Here is a 19,776-nt window from a genome sequence, read left to right on the forward strand (position 1 = left end):
GTAGCCATAGCAGCAGAGAACTTGATGCAGGCTGAAAAACCTGACCAAAAACTTAGTGAATAATGCAGCTTTCTGTGCTGCAGTGGGCTCTGCCCTGCCTTGGATATGCAGCTCCATGTATCTGAACTTCAGTAGCTTGAAATAAACATACAAGCTGCAAATATGCCTTGACTCTTGCCGTAAATAATTGACAAACTTGGATCAGGCATAGTTACTAGTTGCTTGAAGTGATCTTCTAATGCACAAAATCCTGATCATTGAAAATTAAGTGCTTTCTTCTGTTCCCTAAATAAAATAAAAGAGCTCCTCTGTTAGATGCTATTGAATCCTAAGTACACCACTAAAACTACACCCATACTCTGCTTGTGTCAAACAGTGCTCTGAATTGGAATTACAGCAAAAGCATATACCACAATATTTACTGCAGTCTTTGGCCCTTTGTAGTTAAAGCAAACTGTAGCATTAACAGGTAGTTTTGCACATAAATGCAATTCAGTTGGCAATTTAAAAATACAAAACATTTTATATACAAAATATACAACATAATATACCAATCCTATGTCAACTAAAATCTAGTATATATTATTTGCATTTTTAAGGCATTAAAACATTTCTAAGATTTAGCAATTCCAAATGTATATTATTTCTGTTAGTTATGCAGCAGAACTTCTACTCCACAAGAAATACTGTGATTTGATGGGCCTTGTCACAAGCATAAAAAATACAACTGGTAATTCTGACAATAAAAATAGAGCAGATTTAAACTTGATAAAACCTATATATCATGTTAGAAAGAGGCATTCTGTTCAATAACAGAATAATGCAGTAGGATTGGAAATAAAATAAGAAACGTTCAGCTATCATGGGATGCAGCATGAAAACCAGTATTCCTTTTTAATCAGAAGTATCAGCTGAACACTACTAGAGCTTTCAGGGGAGCTCAACAGATCATGAAGAGAAAAATGGCCCATGCAATAGCTAGCATTTCACTAAATTTATTCTTCTTCTTTTTTTCTTTTCCCTTAAGCTGTCTATTTAGTTAAAGGAAACAATTTCAGTTCTCCGTTCTAGACCTAAGCAGCATTGGCTTGTTCCTCTGTATTACTCTGTTCTACAGGGTTTAGCTAAGCCTGAAAAGCACATTCCAGTTTGGTATCTTATGTAACATTGTACTGAGGGTGACACTGGTAATGGTTAGAAAAATTTCCCTCCTGTTGGGGTCCCTCCCCTGCCGTGTAGCCCTGGCAGAGGGGCCCTGAGGGCACAGACACGGGGTTTCCCTGCCCCTGCTCAGCCTCGTTCCCATGGGTTGGTTTGTGTTCCCTGCGCGGGCAGAAGGACCCTCGGGTCCTGTGATTGAGCAGTTCCTCGGCAGAGCCCCGGCCATGCGGCTGGGGAAATAAACATCTCCGAAAATATCTACCATAATGGGTCCATAGATATTCTTTCCACGGGCCTCGTTGTCTGATACACGTGTTGCAGTATCCCCACTGTAACACCGTCCTGCTTCCATTTATATGACAGCTATGGAGAAAGTGTGCATTCAGGCTGTATTTCTCTCCCTAGTCATGCCCTGTGAGACATGGAACCAGTTTCCTGTTTGTGCGGGATAGAGTTAATTTCCTTTCCTTCCTAGTAGCTGCTACAGTGCTCTGTTTTGAACTGAGTCTAAACACACTGATGATTTAGTTGTTGCTCAGCAGTGGGATGGGATGCTCACATGCTCTGCATGTGCCCTGCTCAGTAACCAGGGGCACAAGAAGCTGGGGGGAGAGCAGAGCTGGGACAGCTGTCCCAAACTGGCCGAAGGGATATTCCATACCATATGGCATCAGGCTCAGCATGCAAACTGAGGAAGTTGGTCAGGAGATGTTGGTTGCTGGGAAGAGACCGGCTCGGCACTGGTCAACGGTGTTGTGTATCATTTGTTTCTCTTGTGTTCCATTCCTCTCCCTCCCTCTACTTTTCATTCCTCCTCCTCCTCCTCCTCTTCCTTGTTGTTATTATTATTATTATTATTATTATAATTTTATTTCAATTATTACACTGTTCTTTTCTCAGTCCATGAGTTTTAGCTTTTTCCATCCCACCAGGGAAGACAGAGCGTGTGGCTGGGAGGTACTTAATTGCCAGCTGGGCTTATAACAATACTTACGCTTGGGTCTGATTTGGCCTCCACTTTTTAAAGAGAAATATCTTTAATCATAAAGAGTAAACTAGATCTTATTAATTTGGTTGGTTGTGTTTTGAAACAGAAGAGATTAGTTATCTAATGTTGATGGCATCTGCCCAACAGAGATTACTACACTCTAAAGGATTCAGGACAGACATTTCAAGTCATGGCTTGTAATTGTTTTTGACTGCATGATGAATCCTAGGTATGAATCTGCAGTGTGCATTAATAGAGTATATCTACATTAAGTGAATCTATTAGTCTCAGCAGAATAAATAGTAACCAAACCAACCAAAACCAGCAGAGAAGCAAACAGGAAAGTGCTTGAATTGCTACTTAAGGACTTCAGCAATCTCCACATATTTTAGCCTTACAGTAAGACAGTGGCTTTTTTTCCATGATATGAAATTTGGCATCCATTTGAAGTTTTAGGTTGGGAAAAAAATAACGAAAAACCAAGCCAATACTTCTGTCTAATGACATATCCCAGTTTTTCTGAAGTTGGCTGAAGTCACAGACTTTTTGCTTGTATGGTGTATATGTAGTCGACCATTATATAGAGCATTCATCACTTATTATACACATAGAAAGAATAGGCTATTGAGTATGTATCTATATATCAGATATAAAGTGCAAGAAAAAATGATACAGAGAAAAATACTGACATATACAATGTTGAACTAGGAAACAGAAAATGAAAGAAACTTTATAATAATTCCTGTCTTGACTGACCACATTAACTTCATTAAGGTTACTATTATTACCCAAAATTGACTTTGACACTCAGGGTATAGCATTCATTCTAGACAGTATGTAACCTAAGTGACCATACACTTCTACTAAAAAGAAAAAAAAGGCTTTGAACTCACCATAATCTACACCAGGTTTAGTGCTCTGTTTGGCTCAAGATAGGAAGATGTAACATGTAGATATTGTGACAAGTGTCAACAAATCAAAAACATGCTAATGAATTCCTTAAAAGCAAGCTCAGAGCTTTACTATCCTGTTCTTGAGCTAACAAGACAGATGAAAGAAATGCTGAATTCATTTTAAAATGTCCTAGAATTAGAGTGTCTCAAAATGCTCTATGGAAAAAATGACTTTGGTAAAAAGAACAAAAAAATCCAAGCATTTACTTTTACTCTTCTCCCCAAATTAGATATCTGAACTTCAAACTTCAGCACCAATTACATCCATGTGATGTACAAATCTATCCATGGTTTAGACTAAGAGTTTTCAGAATTAAAATTTTGGTGAGTTGTGAGTGTTTGTTTGTTTTTGTTGTTTTGATTTTAATCGGAAACATGGACATAATATTTGACCAAAGGCAGTTAGTTTGAAAACTGGAAACTACAGTCTGTCCACAGACAGCTACCTAGATGGAATGTGCTGATAAGAAGCAGTATTCAATACAGCTGCTCATACAAGCAGAAACACTTGCAGGATAAATTCAGATGTGGTCTATAGTCATTACTGAAATATCAATATGTTATGTGCTAGACAGGTACCTGTCAAATATACGTGATTTCTCTTTGATCCAGTTTCTGTAATTATCTACAAACTGTCCTTCCAGCTCTATTTTCTTCAATTTTGTGTTTATAATGCCAAATTCAATGGTTTGGGGTTTTTTTTTGTGCTAGAGTCACTTAGAGAAATAAACATGAGGTATAATTAATATAATCAATTTTATGATATATGCTTTATAAAACCCACAGTGCATTTAAATATCAAAAACCAATGCATTCTGCTTTAAAAACTAAGAAAGAAGATTTTTTTTTTCCCCTATTTAAAATTTCTCTTTAACAGAGGCACTAGAAATACAAACTTTTTCCTGAGACCACTAGTCATGAGCAACTGAGTCACTCTGGACTCCTGAAGCTTAATTAAAACACAGCTAATATAGTAATATTCTGTAGATTGTCTATCTAACAAAGTTAACAGGCACCCACACCTGCATTGTAACTTTTCTTGTATAACAAGTCCTACTGATTACCGTGAGATAGTTCAGCAGTTTACAAATAAACATTTACTATAACTTTGTTGGTACAACACCCCTTTGGAACTATACTGGTAAATGATAGCTTAAACCATTCCAGCTATAGCATCAAGAAAACCAAGAGAATGAAACACAGAATGAATATCAAAAGTTCTCTGATTCAGTATAATAAGCACTTAGTGACACTTAGAACATTACACAATCTCTGCTTTCTACTACAGTTCCATAAGCCCTAAAAAACCTGCATAATAATTCTTAAGGCTTATAAAAGTGCTACAGTTTAAAAACATAATCAAAATTTAAATAACTAAAAATCCCACAAATGATAGAAGAGCTTTGCAGAGTAATCAGTAAGTATAGTTTCAGGATGCGATATTCAGACGATTCTTAAAAAGCAAGTTCTGATATGGTTTAGTACTCCATTAATGTACAAAACTGAAAAAATAATCACAGCATTCTTGAAAGCACAGATCAACTACATAAGCTAAGCTAAGAAGTGCATGCAATTCATGAATATGGTTCATTACCATGGTTACAAGCTTTCAGCACAGGCCGCTGTGTGGCTGGACTGAGATTTTGCGGTATGTCTGCAAAAGCAAAGAAACAATGGAAATAAAACACCTGTTTGAAAGCTACCAGAGTATTACAACATTACAAAGCAGAACCATTTAGAAGTTAAGTATTTCTTGGACTAAATGACAGTTATATACCAGAGAAATAATTTGACTCAGACTCACCTATGAAGCAAGATAGCTTTTACTTCCACCATACAACTACAAACCCTAAAAAGTTAAAGTACATATGGCTGTATTGAAAAGTCTTGTCATAATGATCAGGCTATAGTAAGTTCAGTACATTAATTTCCAGTCTTACTGACATAAGCAACAGTCCGAACACCCCTGAAAACAGTCATTGCATGAATGAAATAAACATGACAATATTTAAATTCTAGAGCACTGGACCCATAATGCTTTTAACTTTCTCTGGAAAATAAAATCTAAAATAGAATATTCACCTTTTGACCTTGGTGTCCTTTTCCTTCGGTCTCGAAAAGCTGCACCTGACTGCAAGGCCTCCAACAGGCTATCCATCACTCCAGTCTCCTCACCTTCTGTAAAGGAGAAAGAAGAAACCCTCTAGGTTACCATAGCAATATCAAAGCATAAAGAATAATACCGACAAAAACCAATAATAATGGATACCAATGGTATTATTAAAACTATTTATTTCAAAATTTGACCAGTGCTTTAATATTTACAAATTGCTCTCTTGTAATTAACCACAACTGATTCAGTCTTCTACAGATTGAACTAGGCCAAATTTTATTCCGCTCATTTCACATTCCTCTTTCTTTATACAGAAAGTCAAGCACAGTTTTAAGTGAAATGTCATTTCACTCATATTTTCATTTCAGTACCCTTCTATAACTGCAAATAATCAGTCTCATGTCAGCTTTCAAGAGCTGTCCCTTATATGATTTGCTACATTAGACAAAAGATCATTCAGTTATTGTTGTATAAAGTTGAAATTGTTTCGCAGCAGGAAGCTGAGTGAACAATACTGGACTGGATAGGATACAGTGATATCCATAGGTAGCTTTAATCAAAAGCCATTTTCCATTCACATTTAATAACCTCTGGCCAATATTAAATAATTGATGTAGTTCAGGAAAATTCTATTTATCAAATTACATGCTTATAATGCCTAATATTATACCCATGTGTATAATAACCCCCAAAAGAATTATGAACGTTACTCTGAGATGATAACCAAATGCAAGTATTAAACAATCTTTACTTCCTTAAATAAACACATCAGAAAGTGTTAGATTTTTGAATCTCGTTACCCCATGGTATGTATGCATGGGAGGACAAAGAACAGAATTCCAGGGATTAACTATACAACAAAAAATCTCCACAGAGGAATAAAGAATTCCATGATAGAAATCTCATTACACCCCACTGCACAAAACTCCCTAGCTCAACACACATCTTGGATAGAGTCAGCAAGTACTGCTGACAGTGAATATGCAAATCAGGATCTAAAGTACCTGGTGCATATAACAAGATACCGAGTACAGGAGGACAATCCCTGCCCTGGTCCTGCCAGCCGTACCATTGCTGATACAGGCCAGGATAGCATTGGCCTTCTTGGCCACCTGAGCACAGCTGGCTCATGTTTATCTGCTGTCAACCAGCAAGCCCAGGGCCTTTTCCACTGGGCAGCTTTCCAGCCACTCTGTCTCCAGCCTGTAGTGTTGCAGGGAGTTGCTGTGACCCACATCCAGGACCCAGCACTTGGCCTTGTTGAACCTCATACAACTGGCCTCAGCTCAGTGATCCATCTTGTTCAGATCCTTCTGCAGAGCCTTTCTGCTCTCCAGAAATTCAACACTTGCCACCAAGCTTGGTGTCATCTGCAAACTGACTGAGGGGGCACTCAGTTATTGACAAAGATACTAAACAGGACAGGGCTCACCACTGAGCCCTCTGGAAGGCTACTCATGGCCATCAGCTGGATGTAACTCTGCTCACTACCACTCTTTGGGCTCAGCCATCCAGCCAGCTTTTTATCCAGGAAACAGTAACCTTTAGTTCTTCTCTTTTCTCTATACTCTGTAGTACCAGACTAGTGTTCAACCTCAGACAGAAGTACTATACACAAAACCCAATAACTGAAAATTAGCAAATAAATCATAATTTTGCTTAACATTTGAAGATATGGCAGGTATAGAATAAACATGAAGACTGAAATACAGAATGTTTTTTCTCTTTGCTTTGTGTTTGGTATAACATGCTTTATTACACTGAAGTTTGCTCCCTTATGACTAAGGAACTATCACAGCTATTATTATTACTTGGAACATACCTTATAAAAAAATTACTCAGACTATGCCTTCAGCTTCCTATTTGTTTGTTCAGGTTTGGTTTTTGGCTTGCTTTTTTTTGCTTTGTGGGTTTGGTTTTTTTTTGTGATTTTTTTTCTTGTTGGTTTGGTTGGGGCGTTTTTGTTAGTTGTTTAACTTTCCTTTCTCCATTGGATGTCATGCAGTTCTCTAAGATACTAATGTCTGGAATGAATATAGTCAGTGAATAGTTTCAAACCTATGTGATGCCTGAAGAAATTTTGAGCCAAGTCATTAGTTACATTAAGGAACATGAATGCAGGAGGAAAGCTTATAAACATTTTGGATAACAGCAATTCAAAAAAGATTGAATAGTATCAGAGTCACCAAAATGATACCATTAACATCTATGGAAAAGAGTTCATAAGTTGTTTTGTTTTTTTTATGAAGTAGGAATAACAGGAAAATTTTCAATGCTATTTCAGCACATCATCTGTTTCCTCTTAAGTCTGTCCAAGACTACTGCGGATTTCACAGTCATTTCAAAAACTTAACAACCTTCAGTAATAAAAAAATCCTGGTTACTATAAAAAGGCTCATCAAATAAATTTTAAAAAAAGATTTAAAAATGAAACAGAAATATTGCAAAACCAGAACTTCTTGTAGTAAAGCTGTAACATTTTTATGGGTACTATCTGTTTTTCACACTTATCTGAAATATTCTGGTAGGCACAAAGTGGATTACAGATTAGTGCATCCACTGACATGCAAAACAGTATTAGAAGAATAAATTTTAGTAGATTGAAACTTGAATTAAAAAACTCTAACAGTTATCCTGTATACATGGATGTATTGAAACAAGCTAACTACTGCAAATAAAAACATCCATAGTTAACAATCTTTGTACCCAAAACATGTAGAAAGCCTGGTTTTCAAACTCCTACAACTTCAGTAGGCTCCAAATTCTGGTTTCTGATACCTACATCAGCAGCTGACTGTGACAACTTCTATCAAGTTACGCTGGTAACTATAAGTACCCACACTATTAATAATGTTGTTGAAGTGTCTATGATGGGAAGATTAAGAAATGAGAATCTACCATGCAGTATTTGAGAAATCTTTTGAATTACCTTGGGAGAGCTGTATACAACATTCCAACCATGATAGTACAGGAGTCACAAATACTGTTCAATATTAACACTTCCTATGGGACCTTTAAATCGGCTTTCACAAGCTGTTGCAGATGACTGGCACCAGTCCCAGCTGGATTCCTAATTAGTCAAGTGCATGAATCTTTTGACATCATGGAACTAGGAATTGTAGTTGGCTTGCAGATAGCTACATAGTCCACAGTAATTCCTTTGAGAAAAATATCCTTTTATGATTTAAATGATCTCGTTTCCCTCAATTGCAGAATAGAAGATTTAAACACTTTTTAATATCATACCTAATTAAAACTCATACAACTGTCTTTTAAATACCATCTAAAGGAGAAGTAAACTTCCCAAAGTAGCCAGTGAGTCTTGCCCTTGACATTTCAGTGCCAAGTCAGATATAAACTACCTAATTTCATAATTACATCTTTTAAAATGTTAAGAATATTGAAGACCCTTCTCTTCTAGTGCACTGAGTATCATTAGCTTTACATGTACATTATAATGTCTTAAAATGACAGCAACAAATACTGAAGTTAGTAGTGACACCTGTGTTTTATGTACTTATTAAAGAACAAATTATATATACCATAATTCCAGGGGCAGTAGTCCACTGATATGATAGAATCACAAGTATCATTAGCAATATGGTTTTATAAAGAGAGTGCTGTAACAAGATTATTTTGAAAGAAAAATGTTTCATTTTTACAGTTCCCCTGAACCTCTCCAATATAAAATAAATCACAGAACACTAGGACTCCAAAAGTTCACTTTACCAGAAGAAAACATAATAATATGCCTGTTTCCTCTTACACAGAATCAAAGCTCTATTCAGGTACTCCTCTCACAAAAGACAATACTCAGAAGTTTCAGAAAAGGCAAACCAGGGATTCTTTAGCATGGTTTCTGTTGATGTTGCTTGCTCATTCTGTACACTTAAAGAGATTTAGCTACAGGAACTTTGACTACCATCTTCCACCTGCCTCTATTTATGGCATCTACATACAGCTTTTTGCTATACTGTAACGAGAAGGACCAGCTTCTAAATCCACACACTAAGTTTCATGTGAAACTAAAACCACACAACTTGGACAAATATATACCTTAAAAAGAGACCCTATAGATTTCATAGCTGTAACAGAAGGAAAAGGCTGCAAAACCTCAAGGGCTACTTCTGAAGTTATCTGGATAGCCAAGTTTAATTATATTTGTATCATCTTTGATGAAACTCCATGCCAGCACTCAAGCTTTTATATAATTTAACAAACAAACCTGGAGTACTGAAGCTATCAGATTTGTTTTCCTCATCTCAAGAATTAAGACTTGCTCTCAATTCAGCAAGTACCAGAATTGATAATTTTTTACTCTTGTTTGCTAGAATACAAACTGCTTTTTTTTTTTCCTCTTCAGCTCAGGACATAATTCACGTTGGATATACTGTACCCAGTTTTTGACTGACTAAAATGTAAGCCTTTTACAGTCTTCTTCCAGGTTTTGTCCACTTACGTACAAAACTTTCAGAGGCAAATAATTAACCAGGCTTGGGACAGTGACAGCTGAGATGTTTCCAGACTATTTTCACAAGGAAGAAAAAAAGAAAATTAAATCTTTTAACTTTATTAATGTTGTATCTTTTCTTTAAAGACATCATGAAAAGTCCTTTATATTTGTTTGTAGAAGGATTGATTTTGACTAGTACAGCCTACAAAGCACTGCTCAGCTGACTAAAGGTCTCCATCTGAGTAAAATTTGAAGTAACATTCTCTGAACAAAATCACAAGAGGAAAGCTTTAGCCATGCTGTAGTCTTGAATGACTTAGGCTCCAGGAAGCAGAACAGCAGGTCACAAAGAGGAAGATCATTTAAGCCATGAGTGCAGCAGTGAGCTCCAATGTTTTGGATGTGGGTTCCATCTTTTCAGTCTCAGTGTAAGGCAGCCAGATTCTGTGAAGTATTCATAGTGCTGACATGAACAACTTCTAGATCTTGCAGCCATACATATAATCAGGGCAGAAGTCTTTTTGAAGGCTTTTACATTGTAAACATAAAAATATAAAGCAACCTTAATGTTTTAATGTAACATGTTTAGCAATGACTACCTAAACTACCACTCTTCATTTCAATGACATTCAGATACAATTTTACAAAGAAATTGTGGTTGGATGGTAAGTCCAACTTTGTCCAGAAAATGAACAGGATATATAGACTGCAACTTGAACTTGTTCTAAGGCTTTGAACTTTTTCTGGTAAAAGCCATAGCAGCAACCAGATAATCTTAATTGACAGGTGAGTTAAGGAATACATGACTATCAGTCTGATTTTCAATAACAGTGCACAAACTAGAACCACGACCCAGGGCCAGCCCCAAAAGCCCTGAGCATTCATAAGGCTGGGAGAAATACATAAATCCATGCCTTACCTTTGGCTGCAAGTCTCCCTTCCCCCATGTCCAGCTGCTTGCCCAGCCCAAGACCCCTGAAGTGGCTGGGAGACGCCGGAGGCTGTGCTGATTGGTCTCTGTTACCCCTGCCCACCCACCCCATCCTCCACTGGCTGTAACCCCCTCTCCCTGCCCCGCTAACACCCCCTGGCAGATGTGCTATTGGTTACTTCATGTTTTCCATGCCTGTTTGGCTGGGGTACAAACTGCAGTCCCCGGCGCCACAAGGGCTCTCTGGCACTCTCCACGCGGACCCTGGATCAAACCTCTCTTCCCCCACGTGGAGCTTCTGCGTTTTATCTTTCCTCCTTGCGCGCATCAGCCAGCGGGGTGTGAGGTGAACCTGAGCTAAGGCTTCGCCCGTCTCCCCCGCACGCCCGGGAACGGACTCCTCTGCCCGGACTTGGAGCAAGCAGCAGTCTTGCACAGTCCCCAGGACACCGCCAGCCAGCACGGGACTATGCAACCCAGAACAAAGGGGTTCCTTTGATATTGATATAATTTTGGAAGAACCTTGTAATACAGCAAGAAAATTTCCCAATGTACAGTTACAAAGCAGAAACAGATGCCAAGTGTGCCTTGGATGGACTGGCTGAAGGGACAGCTCCTTTTAAATTTAGAAGTATTAAATCCAGCTTCAGAAAAATATCACTATTTGCAGTGACTTCAGGCAAAAGACACATAACAACCCTTCCCAAAAATAAAACACATGCACATGCCTCATATTTCACATCAACACTCTAGTCCAGTACCAGAAGAGTTACATTTCTTACTTATGCCCAACACAAAGTAGAAAGCCTTTGATAGTGCTTCAGAGCCCTTGGCAAGTATACTCTAAAAAAGGTATGATTTCTCCTAATGGCTGATGAACCCACTCCGTAAATCTAGCTGAGAAGAGTAGGTTTCATGCCATCTTGTTTGCTCTTGATAAATCGGTCCATTGTTGAGCTTTCCTAAAGTGCTTTTATGGTTTAGAAATAGATACATTTTGACTCTAAGCATATGAACAAAGAGGGCCCCAAGCTCCATAGAGCTTAAAACAAGTTAAATTCAAACTAAAACTCCACCCTTCATGAACTCTGAAAGACAGCAGTCCCTTTTAAATCAGCTGTTGAAATTAAAATTGTTATCTAGACCAATTTAATTTAAGATAGCTCATACCAAAAAACCAAAAGGTAAGCTGTGGTAAGAGGTGGTTCTGTACCAGAGATACAAAAATACTTCCGTGGTGTAAGGTACCAATTTCTCCATCTCAGCTGGATCACAATTTCCTATTTAAGTAATGGGACTAAGAGTGAAATCATCTTAATATTGAGCTTTTTTAATAAAAATGTTACTAAAACATTTCTGATGTTCATTGTGAGTCTGTAACTCCTTTCTATGACAACAGAAAAAAGCCACTAAACTCACAGAGTTTTCCACAGAGACTATCCAGTTTTATTTATATTGGTGCCAGATCCAGTAAAATGACTGTAAGAACAAGTGTTTCTGAGACAGATCCAGGTAAATTGGACTTATAAAAGAATGAACAGAATGCCAAGCCTTTGAAGTGGTATATCCCCAGGACTAGATACTGGGGATAATACTTATTACATCTTCCTTCATGACTTGAATGATGGAATAGGGTACACTCTGATCGAGTTTGAACATGGTGCAAAATTCAAAATAATGGCTGACCCAACAGATGATTGTGCTGCCATTCAGAAGAACCTTGAAAAGTTGGGGAAATTGGCACATAAGCATCCTAATGAAATCCAACAAGAGATCTGTATGTGGTGAGGTGAAACCTCATACAGAAGCACAGGTGGGGGACTAACTGGCTGGAAAGCATCTTTAAAAAAAATAATTGGGGATTCTGGTGGACAACATATTGATCATGAGTCAGTATTGTGCCTCTGTGGCAAAGATGACCAAAGAAAAGCATTACCAGCAGGTCACAGGAGGGCATCCTTGCCCTCTACTCAGCACTGGTGAGACTTACCTGCAGTGCTGAGTCCAGCTCTGGATGCCCCTGTACAACAGAGACACAAACATATCCAAGCAAACTCAAGGGCTACGAAGATGCCAAAGGGATTAGAGCATCTCTCATATGAGAACACGCTGAGAGAGCTAGGACCATTCAGCCTAAAAAGAGAAGGCTCAGGGGGATCTTATATATATAAACACCTGTGGGGAACTGTGTGTGGTGTAAAGGTGACTGTGCCAGATTAATCTTAGAGATGCCCAGAGAGAACAGTAGGCAAAGAGCACAAACTGATTACAAAGAGGTTACCTTTTCACTGAAGTCCACTGAATTTTGCATACACACCTACTCTCTCACCAACTCAACAATACAGGATATTCTAGTAATGCATTTTATATTGCATTACCTGATAATACTTTTAAAAGCCAGTTTGAAGACTCAATCCTTTTATAGCCCTTTTCCTATTCACTTGGGATGCTGTGCCTTTTTAGTGGGAAAAAAAGCCTGCTAAATTGAGAACAATGCTAAGTTTCTTTTAGTTGTATTTAACCATTTATAACTAAAACACATCAGCCTTAAGCACTCAGATATCTAAGGCTATGATTTGAAAGGACAGCTAATAGCAAGAACTATTGATTGCATATGAAAAAGTCAGTCAACACGTTTTACTATTAATGAGTTTCTCATTTTCTTTATGTATCACAACTCCAATGACACTGACAGGAATACAATCAATCTGCCTTCTAAACTAGCCAAAAACTAGTATTTTCATGTTGGAACCCTGGGTTCAGAGAATTTCAGTCTTTCAATGCTGACAGGCAATGATCCTCAAAAGCACACTGCATCTGACCTGAGGCCTTGGGAAAAACTTCTCAAATTATGTGATAGCACTGAGATTATTGCTGTGTAATTAAAGTTATATCACTGGGTGGGATATGTAGAGATGTAGAAAAATTACGTTTATGGGATATAGTAACAATATGGAGGATTTTGAGTGTTGGTTAGTTCTTTTTCTTTCCTCCTTCTTCTTCACAAATCTGGGTGTTCTGGTACTGGTTCAAAAAACCTGCAGTGCGGATCATAAATGTTTAGTTACTAGATTATAAGTAGAAATAAATTAGTTGGCATTCCCTAATTGGATAGATTGGACTTTAAAAGACCTTGGAAGGTAGCACTCGGGGGCAATTTCCACCTTGTTAACTTAGAGGCATATCCCATGCAGCGGTGCTATAGATTAGAAATAATAAACATCAATTAGAAGAAGAACCCTGCATCTTCTGTGTTTTAATCTGAACTCTGAGTAAAAGAACTCGCGAGACAGAGTAAAACAAAAATAGAAAATTCAACATTTTCATTCATTTTTTTTCACAGAGGGAAAAAATACAAATATCTATTATTGAGATTAATTAATTACAATTTCACTTAGAAAGCAGTAAGAACAACTATAGGAGCATTCTTAATTGAACATAACTTCTTAAAAGAAGATATGGAGCTGAACATAAAACACCTGTGTGGGTATATGTGAACATCTTGTCTCTTGGTTACTGTGTGCCTCTGAAGGAGCTTATTTAGCACAGTACTATTTCCATTTAAATTTATAAACAGACAATAAATTAGAAAATAAACACAATGATGACTCATATTGAAAGATGTACTACAGAGATGAGGCGCTCAAGGAAATTTTCAAATTAAATAATTTTTCACCAGTGAAGTGATAAATTTCTGACTGGATTACATGACTGAGCTTACTCTAAGGAAAACTTCTGGACAGCTTGGGGTGGGAAAGACCCTTTGGTCTTAGGTTGGGGAGCTATAAATGCCTAAGAATACCCAGGAAAATCAGATCAACAGCCCAACTACCCCTGCATCCTTTGTGCACTAGTAGTCAATAGCAAACATCTATACAAAGGACAGGATAAATATATCATTACATTTCTAGAATGCTCTCTTGGTCTCCAGCTGTTCATGATTCAAGACTTTGTATTTGAATTTAGTAGCCTTCAATAGAGAAGCTGCCAGAGAAATCAAGTAACTTTTGTCAGCAAGCTTCAGAGCAAGAATATTTTGGTATGCAGTAACAAGACTGTACTTCTGTACAACCACTGAGGTAGTGCTGAGTGAAGATAAGCGTCAATGCAAACAGCATAGAAATAGAAGCAGCTGCAGACTCAGTTTGAAGGAAGAGTCAGAGACATGACCTTCCCATGAGCTAGCTTTCCAACAATTACAGAGGAGGTTCTTGGCTCTTTTACAACCTTGGACTGAGGAAAGTAAAAATAAAGCATATCCTCCAGTGCTTTGGTAAGGATATTTATTCCTCCCTTCCTCTGCAACTTGAAAGAAGAAACTTTTGATGATACAGAAAAAAACCAGAGAGAATAAAAGCATCACACAGCAGGAGTGAGAGTTTAGAGGAGGACTCTGATGTCTACCTCCTTGCAGAGATGTGAGGTAGTATTTGGAGTAGGAAATGCCTACTCAAATCAAAACCTACTATCTGTATAAATGTTAGAGCTCTTAATCCCAAAGATGTCTCCAGAGATTGTAATTGCTTTTCATGGTAATGCCATTTTAAGTTTGCAGCATTGTTTTCACATTTGTTTACAAATTTTACTGCTATAACATATAAGGCAAGCCTTATGAGAATATTCATCTACAGACAACATTTTATTGACCCATAATTTTTTCAACAGCTCTGTTCATTCTGATTATTTTTCTCTCTTCCAAATACAGCTGCTATTTATTTTTCCCTGGGCTTTGTGTAAACCTCAGTTTCACAAACGCTTTTCGGCTGCTATTTCCAAAGAGTCCACTTCTAAGTAAAATTTTCAGAAGGAAAATAATTGTTTCTTCCAAACAACTAGCTCTTTTGGAGCTACTACATAGTACAAACTAATAGCATCTGCTGCATTCTGAGTCCATGGGCTGCAAATAAGTGCATGAACCTCCACGTTCCAGAAAACTTAGCACCTTTGACACCTTGTTAGAGCATAACCTGTGACTGTTAGTTGTTGATTTAAATTAATATACATTCAAATTAGTCCTAGTTTTTTGCACTAAAAACATCCAACTCTGTGAACAGGTAAGGTTTTGCTGTATCTCATCTTTTGCTGTGGCTTCAGATGTTTTACATCAGATGTATCACATTGAGTCTTTTAGGTTTTTTTGATTAAACATACCTGTGTTTTGTCATTCTCTGGAACCTTTTTCAAGCATGAATGTGCCAATTATTCTTGAGGGAACATCTGTTCTCGGTAATTTACCCAGATTTATACTTTACTGTCAAAACAATACAATTGTAGCTGAAAAACAACCTCCATACTTAGAGAAATATCAAGTGACATCTCCTTTCTCATATGTATGACTTTCTTCTCTTTTTGTAAACAGACATTATGCAAAAATTAGATCTACTCTCCAAACTCATAATGGGCTTAATACCAATTTCCAGTAAGTGTTAATGTGAGTAAGTACTGAGTAAGCAACTCTAAGAGGTCTCAGAGTTCCTTCTGCCATTGTAATTTAACAGAAGAGGAAGAGATTACACTCCTCACAGGTATGGAAAAGAGCTATTTCCCACTGGCCTCCTAATAAAACTGATTCTTAAGAATGAATTCAAATAACAGAAGATGACCTCAGGAATCCTCTTGGTGAAGAGGGTCCAATTTGAGGATAAGTGGAGGCAATCAGGAAACAAGAAAAAGTTATCAGCACCAGGGAGGAACTGACTTGAGTGGAGCACTTGAAATTCCAAAAGTGGAAACTCCCTGGAGAAAACAACTTACACAAAATGCTTGCTGGATATTAATATTATATCTTTAGGACTTCTTCATATATATCATTGTCAGATCTTTTGTCCCCTTTACAGTAAATTTAGTTGAATGAAACATATTACTAAATTCCCAAAAGCTAGTAATATACCTACTGTTGTCCAAAAATCTATATTTTTTCAGGATATTAGCCCAGCAGACATTTTAAAACAACACATTACCAACATATGTTAGAAACTAATGATGTCATTAGAGTGACTTTTGCAGTCCTTCACTGCCCTCAGAGGAAAGGAATACTCCTGAGAAGTATTGAATCTCTTACCCCAGTGAGAACAAATTAATAAAATGGAAGCCTTACAAACGTGATCTAAGCAGGCAAAGTAGGGTCTTTGAGCGTACCTACTAATACAAATAGCTTTGGAGATTTTTAAATTTATTTCGAATTTATTTTATCTGTTGGAATCTGAACTTTAATTACCGAATTACATTTACTACTTTCATTGTTTAAATTATTACTACTGGGATTCATGGTGTCCTTTTGTTTTGCAGAACGCTATAGAACTGATGAAAATATTCATATTGCTCAATTTAGCAGACAATAATAAAGTAGTAAATATTTGAAGAACCAAAGCCTAAAATGCTCTCAGCAAGTTTGTGAGACAGGAATGTGGGGGGTATTTTTCCAAAACCTGATAAACAATATAAAACCTCTGCAAAAATAAATGCCGCAAAATTGACTGCAAATAAGGTCATAACTGTTTAAATGAACTAAAACTTATTTAAAACCAGATCAGTATGATAAAAATGAAACTGAATGATACAACTGAAAACAATATTCTATATTGGAAATTCGATGTTCCATTTTGGCATTACTTCACTGCTTTTATGCAAGAAAAGGGCAATCTTTGTAAATAACCACTGATAAAAGTGGCTTGTTACTTAATACTCAAAGTAAGACACAATGAAGATGCCACAATGATGGAGTTCTCAATTATATTACAATAAATTTAGCTGCTATCATCTCAGCTATAGAATTCTTTACACTCTGATAAGATCAAAATAATTGATTGATGTGCTTCTACTAAGAATCTGAACAGCATGAGAAAGTATGTATTTGAATGTTAATAATATGCAGACAAGTGACATTTACATAAAGATCCCCTTTTACTGGCTATCCTTTAGAAGGATAGGGTGTGATAGTTTGATCTGGCTTCACAAAAGCAAGTAAAGTATCTTATGATTAATAAAAATTTGTAGTCCAGAGAGTATTTAGAGGACAGCTTTTATTAACATAAATTTCAAAATGCTAAGTATCACTCACTACTTAGTCAACATGTTTACTGAATTCCACTTACTTTTCAAGTTAGGATGGAGCTGAAAGGAAAATATCAAGCTGATACTTTTACTGCATAAACTGAAGACTTGCAGCCTTTTTTATCAGTGAACTATTTGAGCTGTGACCCCTAGGACATGTAGGTGTTGCTGAGACATAAAGTAGAGACTTTCAGCAAACTACAGTTTAGAGGTGTGTGTAAATCTGACATTGGTTCAGGTCCAAATCTCAAAAACAATTTGCAAGAGAGCAAATAAAATGATTTCATATAGAAATCTATGCTCTTATTAGCAGAGGTCAAAATTTATAATGTAAAGCCTACCTAAAATGTTAAGGTTTTTCTAAAACATGCTGTACTGCATATTCATAAAACACTACACACCTCACAAACTATAAAATATTGATATATTTGTATCTGAGATATAAAAAAATTGAATTTAAAACTTTATGAAGACTTATCACAAAGTACACATATTTATTTAATTTTAGAAAATGAGCACATCAACTTAATTGGTTGCAATGGTATTGCAACGGTATTGCACAATTTGGTGCAACGGTATTGCAAAAGCAGCCTGATATAGAGGTATGGATGACAGAGCATACCTGTGATCTAGATGACTCAGTTGTCACCTATATATCAAAGACACAACACAGGATAAGAAAGATTATTATAGTTTGTGAGAAGGCTGATATATTACAGGACTACCTTGGAACTCATGTTTGCTATAAATGTGTTACTACTAATGAAATTATTGTTTTCATCCTGAAGAAATTAATTTAAACTAAAACTCAGGAGTTACCTTAAATCCAGATTCATTTTAGTTTTGGGTTACTATGACCTTTGTGGTGTTCATTTTTTTTTTGTTGTAGTTCATTCAAAACTGGTATAAATACAGTCCTAACATGCTATATGCAACTTATTGACTCAAGTAACATATTTGGGTATATTTTAATAAAATTTGTGGTTTTTTACATATTTCTTTATGATGTAAGTGTCCCTGCACATGGCACAGGGGTTGGGGATTTATTGTCCATTTCAACCCCTTAGCATTCTATTATTCTGTGATTCTATATTAAGTTTTCATCAGTGCAAAAGAAGTCACTAAATACCCCCCAAATAACTGAAAACTTCTGCAGTATTATGTAGGTTACTTTTATGCAAACAATTGAATCACAGTTTCCTCCACCTTGTGCAGCCAAAGGTAGAACGATATGCAACAAAACCCTGCTCTTCAAATAGCTTCCAAAAGCAGATGAAAGAAGAAACCCAAAGAAAAGGACTTCAAGAACAAAGAAGAATCTAGGGCAGGTTAAATGTCTGTGTTGTAAATGAGACCAGTGGTTAACAAGACAAGCTTAGGATGATGATACAAATCCTGTTTAAGCACTGGATAGCAGCTCAGGTCTTGAAAGGTATGGAGTACAGGCTAAAAGAGAAGCTCCAGAATAATAAAGTAATCACTAATGGCTAAGTAACGATCACTGAAAAAAAGCACAACCTCAAGCACTGTGAAAAGATTGCTTTTACCTTAAGAAAAGAAGCAGCAGCTAAGCAAGAGAAAATCAAAAGCACTGGTGTGGCCTGGGGAATTAACACACCCTGAAGCATTTTACATCCTCTAACCTAGGGATAGACAAGAGGATTGGAACGATCTAGAAATGCATCCATTTTATAAAACAATAGGGTCTCAAATGGTGCAAGGGGAAGGAAAGAGAGATGGTAGAGTAGAAAAAAACTATCCATTTCTGTTCTAGCTTTCCTTGCAGAAAACCTCTCAAATTTCTGTATGTCAGCTTGTCAACTAGGACCATCATTGGTAGCCACCATCACTAACACTGCTGTATCAACTCCATGGGATTTTATATTGACATTAAATTTAGGACACAGATGTTAAGACTGACTATGCAGAGGTAGTGATTGATTGGTACTAAGAACTAATTATAGTGATAGTGACAAATAATGCACAAGGGTAAGACAATAGCAAAACCAGTGCTGTTAATGACTGTCAGCCCAGTAAAGTGGGATTGGATTCTTTTTTTATTGTTTTTGTTTGTTAGTTTGTTTTGATTTTTTATTGCTGTTGCTGATTCTTAGAGTTTTTAAA

General features: G+C 36.8%; 1 protein-coding gene across 1 annotated transcript in view; it reads right to left on the reverse strand.

The window, feature by feature from the left end:
- The window catches only part of DIAPH3 (diaphanous related formin 3), a gene marked incomplete at both ends in the record, with an annotated part of 206,543 nt that overhangs the window by 50,155 nt on the left and 136,612 nt on the right, over window positions 1-19,776 (reverse strand). The window contains 2 exons of the mRNA XM_082279267.1: window positions 4,697-4,756; window positions 5,185-5,280. Of these exons, the coding sequence (XP_082135393.1) occupies window positions 4,697-4,756; window positions 5,185-5,280 (156 nt within the window). The remainder of the gene's footprint in view (window positions 1-4,696; window positions 4,757-5,184; window positions 5,281-19,776) is intronic.

The sequence above is a fragment of the Coloeus monedula genome (assembly GCF_965178545.1).
Source record: "Coloeus monedula genome assembly, chromosome: 3".
Classification (NCBI taxonomy): Eukaryota; Metazoa; Chordata; class Aves; order Passeriformes; family Corvidae; genus Coloeus; species Coloeus monedula.